Below are 6,472 nucleotides of genomic sequence, written 5' to 3'. Positions count from 1 at the left end.
AGAGGGACGCGATTTTCTTGGAAGTTAAGTAATTTATCTCAAGATAACATTAGCATGTCAATATAATATGAAAACTTTGGTGGAAGTTAATGAATCACATTTGACACGTATTACAAACAGTGGTTTAAATTTTCTTAATTAGCCAGTCATTTTAATGATTATTTAGTTTTATTGTGTTTTATGTTTTAATTGTATAGTTGCACCCCTGGGTGTGTAGTTCAACTGAGTTGAAGGTATATAAACATTTTATAAATAAATACAAAATTATGTGTTTTATATAATAAGTAGCAGCATCCCAACTCAAACTCCCTAGCAAAATCAAAGGTAAAGGTAAAGGTAAAGGTACCCCTGACCATTAGGTCCAGTCGCGGACGACTCTGGGGTTGTGCGCTCATCATGACCGGAGCGGTACCTATTTATCTACCTGCACGACATGCTTTCAACCTGCTAGGTGGGCAGGAGCTGGGACTGAACAAGACCTTCCGATCGGCAAGCCCTAGGCTCAGTGGTTTAGACCACAGCACCACCCGCAAAATCAGGCACTCTTTATCTGCATTCAGAAAACATAAAGACTTAAAAAAAAATCCAGGCTTTAGGTCAATCATTCCATAAAGTTTTTAAACTACTGACTTCAGATGTAATATTTTATTTCTTTTAAATTGTTTAATTTTATTTTATTGTAGTTTTGTTGTATGGTGTACATAGCTGTCAAGTCTCCCCTTTTTTGCGGGAAACTCCCTTATTCCAAGCCGTTTCCCGCTGCTATCCCTGATTTTTTATATCCCTTAAATTTCCCATATTTCAAAGGGAATACAGTGGTGTCCCGCTAGACGAATGCCTCGCTAGACGAAAAACTCGCTAGACGAAGGCATTCGTCTAGCGGGAGGCTGCCCCGCTAGACGAAAAAGTATATGGGGCTGCCTCGCAAGACGAAAATTTTTCGTCTTTTTTTTCGTCTAGCGCAGTGTTTTTCAACCACTGTTCCGCGGCACACTAGTGTGCCGCGATATGTTGCCTGGTGTGCCGTGGGAAAAATTGAAAAATTACTTTATATATAGTCAATATAGGCACAGAGTTAAATTTTTTAACATTTTCTAATGGTGGTGTGCCTTGTGATTTTTTTCATGAAACAAGTGTGCCTTTGCCCAAAAAGGGTTGAAAAACACTGGTCTAGCGAAAGCACGGCTGTCATTGCCGCTTCGCTAGACGAAAAACCCGCTAGACGAAAATTTTCGCAGAACGAATTATTTTCGTCTAGCGGGGCACCACTGTATTCCTCTCCCCAGGCACATCTCTACCCTGTGGCGCCAGTGGCACGGGGAACCAGGGCCGGGCAGCAAGCTGACTGTCCAGGAAGGAGAGTTGGAGTCCAGGGAGAGCAGAGCTGCTCCCCCTCTGTAATCCTAGAGCACCGCTGAGGGAGGAGGAGGAGCCAGAGGAGGAGGAGAGTCCACCACCTACCCACCTCCCTGCCCGCGCAGCTGGAGGACCATGCTAGGAAAAGAGGCCACACTTCCCAAACTTCCTGCCCCACGTTCCTCAACATCCGGCTGCCGAGCGCGCACCAAGTGTGAGGAGCGAGGAGAGAGCCGCGTCAGATCTGAAAGCGAGCTATCATGCAGCGCAGGAGAAAAACACCAAGAGGTGGGCTCCGTGGGTTGCCCGTGAAGCCGCCTGGACCTTTAACTCCCACCCCACCCCACCCCACCCGAGCTCACCTCTTTCTCGCTCCATCGCCCCCCCCCATCATCTTCGCAGGGGCAGCAAGAGCCGCGTGGCTCATCTGGGGAAGGAGAGGGGGGCAAAGCAGGCAGAGACAGGAGGAGATGGCGAGGGAGGCTTTTTTTTGATGGGGGTGATGTAGAGAGCTTTCTCTCCTTCCTCCGGTGGGTCTCTAACCCCCACCCCCAACCCTAGATTTGTTCCTGGTGAGTTCTGGCACCTCTTTCTCTAGAAAAATAGCATCATATTGTTTGGTCTACGTAGTAGGCAGAAGACCAGAGGCCTGCCTTAAAAGGAGTGGTGAGGGACTTTGTTGTCCCAGAGTGGTTGCAACTCAATGTTCTTCTCTAAGGGGTTGTCCACACTGGAGTTTAATGGGAATTTAAAGTTGCTTATGTCTCTGTTTATTTAGCAATGCCCTCATGATGCCCTTCCCCACTCAGCCCCTATCTCACACATTCAGGCCCAACAACTATTAGACTCAGGGCTACTCAGTGGGGCCCAATTTGAAGCAGTGGGGCGTAACTTGATTTTTTTTTTCTTGTAGCACCTCAGTTCACACCCAAAGTCTGCAAAATCTTATAGATATAAATAAAATCCATCTAGATTGCCTTGGTGCAGGGGCCCCCTTAGGAGCGGCCCGCGGGGCCCAAGTTGGCCCAATTGCTCCAATTGCCTTAAGGTCAGCCCTGATGAGACTGTGTAGGGGTTGGACTGACAAGCCCTGCACCTTCTAGGTCCCTGATGTCACCACTCAGAGTACAGACTCAAGGACGTGTTATGGAAATAAAGGGGGGCACTTATTGGAAATCAGTTTTGTCACCTCTTCCCCCCAAACCCTGGGACAATGAGCCCAGCCACCTTTTATTCACAGTCGCATAAGTACTACACTACAGCATGGCCTGCACCCAATGTTGTTTTTGTACAATCTTGTTTGTCCTCAGTAACCAAAATTATATTATCAACGTATACAAGCAGAAAAGTTGTTTTCCTTCATTTGCAAGGAATCATACAAAACAAAGTGGCACTAATAAAGAAACGTTCCAGTGTGGCAACAGAAAGCAAACTAAAAATGCTTTTGCAGTTGATCAAAACTATCCAGCAATATCAAGTAATAGGAAAACTGGTGCTATTAACAGTAATCCTTCTGGTTGGTTAATTGGTTTGGCAACTTCTAGGCACATGACGCTAATTATTTTCCCCAAGAGTTAAATGATAATTGATCAGAGGCAGCTACCGGAGAGCTATGAGATTCAGGTGAGGGTGAGGGTCAGATGACTTGTCAATCCCAGCAGGTATATAAGAGGACGACCCAGACAACCTGCAGCCTGCCCAATGAAAGTGCTAAAGAAAGAAACTTCCAATGAAAGTGCTAAAGGAAAAAAATGTATATCAATGAGTACTAATTAATTGATAACCTCACACATGCTGATCAGCATATTGCTAATTAATACCTATGCAGGCTGTGATGGCCTCAGGCTTTATGTTTATCTGTGCTTCCAGCAAAATCTTAACAATGTCTGCTCAGAAGTAAGTCCCACTCAATTCAGGAGATGTTCCTTCCAAATAAGTGGTGTTAGGATTGCTGTCTTTACATTGGTTGAAAACCCCATTGGAAATAGCCCAGGTGTAGTTTATTTTGCAAATACCAAATAACACAAAAATCCTCTTGCCGTTAATGGTTTTAATCGATTTTGATTCTTGTCTGCAGCCCTTCCTATTACTATTACATTTGCTTTCAAATTATTGTTAACCATTCTGGGAGCCTTTCTGACAAGGAAAAATAATGTTTCCAACAAGTACACCTACCACCCTATAACTTGGGGGCACGCACTTTGCAGTAAACCTATAACAGAGCCAAGCTATGTATTAAGTGAAATACAGGTAAGTGCATATTAGGTCTCTGTTTATATGCATGTTAATAAATAAAAGTATTACTAGTGTATAGGATTGCCATGCTTGTGAAGATGTGCTAGTGTAAATAAAGCTATAAAACAGGCCTGGCTAACCTGTCTGTACCCCCCTTCAAGATGCTGCTGGCATACTGCCTCTGCCATTGTCCCCGACTATGGGCTATTACTGTATTATTTATTTCATTGTCTTTCATTTATATCCATCCTTTACTCCAACACGGAATCCAAGTTGCCTTTGCTATGCTCTTTTCGGTGCCTGCAATAAGCATCTTTGCTTAGGCAAGACTATCTATTTAGGTAGGATGTTGACTTGCGTTTTGATGTGTTTTCAGCTTACTTTTGAATTAAAAAAAATTTTTTTTTAACGTTCAAAATGCAAAAAGGGATTGTTCCCATTTCGTCGAGTGGAAAGGCTCCGGGAGTGAGAGGGTTAAAGGGGCGTCGCCCAGGACGTCGAGCAAGCGATAGCAAGTCACCCTCTGATGTCCTTATATGGATTGAGACGTCAGAGGGGGCGGAGCCTCCTGGCGTGTCGAAGGGAGGATCTCCCTTCCCGGAAGAAGCAGCGCAGCGGGGGCCATGGAGGAGGATCATAGGCAGTCGCTGCGGCGGGCTCGGCTGCGCCTAGTGAAGGAGTTGCAAGTGGAACCCCTTTGGGAGCTGCTGCTGCACCAAGAGATCTTCACCCCGGATATGATCGAGGAGATTCAGGTGTGCCTTTTGGTTCCTTCCCCCGCACAAGACGCCACATTGTTCTCAAGGAATCTCTTCCAGCCTTCCCCAAGTTTCACTTCTTAACAGTCTGATCCTGCCTCAAGTGCTTGGGAGTATTTGAGGCTGGGATCCTGCATGTGCATTTACAGGAGAGCAAGCCCCGTTGAACTCTGCCTTGTGTCTATTTTAGCTCTTGGATTGCTTTCATTTATCTGGTGGTGAGCGCCATCCATTGTTACAGTATTTACTTCTGAGTAAACACAGATAGGATTGTGCTGTTGGGAGAAGTTTCAGGGGTGCCTTAAATATTTTAGGCTGCTTTTCTGGGGCAGTGCCTGTCCAGAAGTGGCATTCAGTTAAAAAAAAAAAAGCAGAAGATACAAATAGTCCAGAATTAAAAATTCTGAAAACATAACTCTGTTTTCAACAGAACTGAGAAAATATTACTGAGACTATCACCCAGAAATTGGACACATTTTGAAAGTGTGATTTGCATAGCAAGGGATGAGGAAGTTGTGGCTCTCCAGGTGTTGTTGGACTCGGACTCCAGGGATAATGGGATATGTAGTCCAGCAAGATGGGGTGGGGGTTGGGTGAAGGTGCTGCTGCATCACACTGTTAAATCATGTCAAGCTTGTGGTCTACTAAGATCTCTCAATCTATTTCATATGTCAGGGCAGGTGTCCCCCATCTTATATTTTTGCGTTTGATTATTCCTGCCTAACTGTAGAACCGTACACTTGTCCCTATTGCAATTTGTTGTGTTAGGTTTGGCTCAGTTCTCTAATCTGCTAAGGTCATGTTGAATCCCGATTCTACCTTCTGTGGGACTATCTACCCCTCCCGGTTTGGTGTCATCTTCAATTGTGATGAGCCGTACCTCAATTGTCTCATACAAATCATTTATAAAGTTGTTGAACAACACCGGGCCCAATAAAGGCCTAGCTTGCTGACTGGTTGCTGTCTGTAAGGCTGCTCTAGATTTCAGTATTGTAGCCTAGCCCTCTGTCCTCCGTTTTCTTCTTCTCCAGTATGGTCGCACTGTTTGTGAAGTTTTTTGTTTACAAATTCCAGGAGGAATAACCTTCATTTGTCTTCAGAAAGCAGGTACACGCCGAGACCAGGCTAGGCAGCTGGTTATTGACCTGCAGACTCGTGGGAAGCGAGCGTTCCCTGCTTTCATCTGGTGTCTCCAAGAAACTGGACAGAATGACCTGGCCGCTTTGCTGAGCGCAGGAGGTGACCAGCTACAGTTGCACCCAGCTGATCTAAAGCCAGTTGAAATCCATCCACATTCTGAACCAAGGGATCCACGTATGATTTCTTCTCTGATCTTGTTTCAGTTGGGGATTTTATAACCTCATTTTAGCATGCCTCCATGGTCCTGAAACTATATCTATAGAAATCAGGGTGAAAAACAAACAGTGGCCATTTGTTGTTAATACTGCAACCCAGGGTTGCGTGTAGAGCATTCCTGTTCAAGCTAACAACCAGCCATACGTTTTCCCAAGACACTCCATGCCATATACCCTCCTTTTCTTGCACTCTTCACACACTTAAAACAGTCAATGCAGATACAGTGGTTAAGAACTTAATTAATTCTGGAGGTCCGTTATTAACCTGAAACTGTTCTTAACCAGAAGCACCACTTTAGCTAACAGGGCCTCCCGCTGTCACTGCGCCGCCAGAGCACGATTTCTGTTATCATGCTGAAGCAAAGTTCTTAACCTGAGGTACTATTTCTGGGTTAGCGGAGTCTGTAACCTGAAGCGTCTGTAACCTGAAGCGTCTGTAACCTGAAGCGTCTGTAACCCGAGGTACCACTGTATACCATGGGGGCAGGGAACCAGGAGAGGCAGGGTAAATGGAATGGAGTTTTTTGGGAAAGGGCATGGCTGGCACCTTGCTTGCATGTTTTTGTTGTTATATTTCAGGTTTTTTTTTCCTTCTACAAACCGTGATATTATTTTGAGCATGCTTATACATCCATCTTATTTGGCTAGGATGGGAAGCTATTGTAGAACATAAAGCATTATGCTTTATGAAGAACAGGCTTGACAGGTTACTATGCGACGGGGGTTGCAGTTTAAAACAGATGCACGGAAATGTCAGAAGGAGAATGA

The 6,472-nt window shown here is 45.0% G+C and overlaps 1 protein-coding gene across 1 annotated transcript; it reads left to right on the top strand.

The window, feature by feature from the left end:
- The first annotated feature begins 4,184 nt into the window (after nucleotides 1–4,184).
- On the top strand, nucleotides 4,185–5,871 carry LOC117050719 (caspase-9-like). Its single transcript, XM_033156500.1, has 2 exons — nucleotides 4,185–4,346; nucleotides 5,450–5,871. The coding sequence occupies exons 1-2, from the start codon at nucleotides 4,215–4,217 to the stop codon at nucleotides 5,705–5,707; spliced, it is 390 nt and encodes a 129-aa protein (XP_033012391.1). The 5' UTR covers nucleotides 4,185–4,214; the 3' UTR covers nucleotides 5,708–5,871.
- The last annotated feature ends 601 nt before the right edge of the window (nucleotides 5,872–6,472 follow it).

This window comes from Lacerta agilis, chromosome 8, assembly GCF_009819535.1.
Source record: "Lacerta agilis isolate rLacAgi1 chromosome 8, rLacAgi1.pri, whole genome shotgun sequence".
Lineage (NCBI taxonomy): Eukaryota > Metazoa > Chordata > Lepidosauria > Squamata > Lacertidae > Lacerta > Lacerta agilis.
The sequence above is the reverse complement of the archived record's forward strand: the minus strand, read 5'-3'. Positions and strand labels throughout refer to the sequence as shown.

What these genes read in the sequence shown, in the direction of transcription:
- LOC117050719 (XM_033156500.1), top strand. Translation starts at nt 4,215, where the DNA reads ATGGAGGAGGATCATAGGCAGTCGCTGCGGCGGGCTCGGCTGCGCCTA. An exon ending in ATATGATCGAGGAGATTCAG is followed by an intron (nt 4,347 to 5,449) that starts GTGTGCCTTTTG and finishes ATTTGTCTTCAG; the next exon opens with AAAGCAGGTACACGCCGAGA.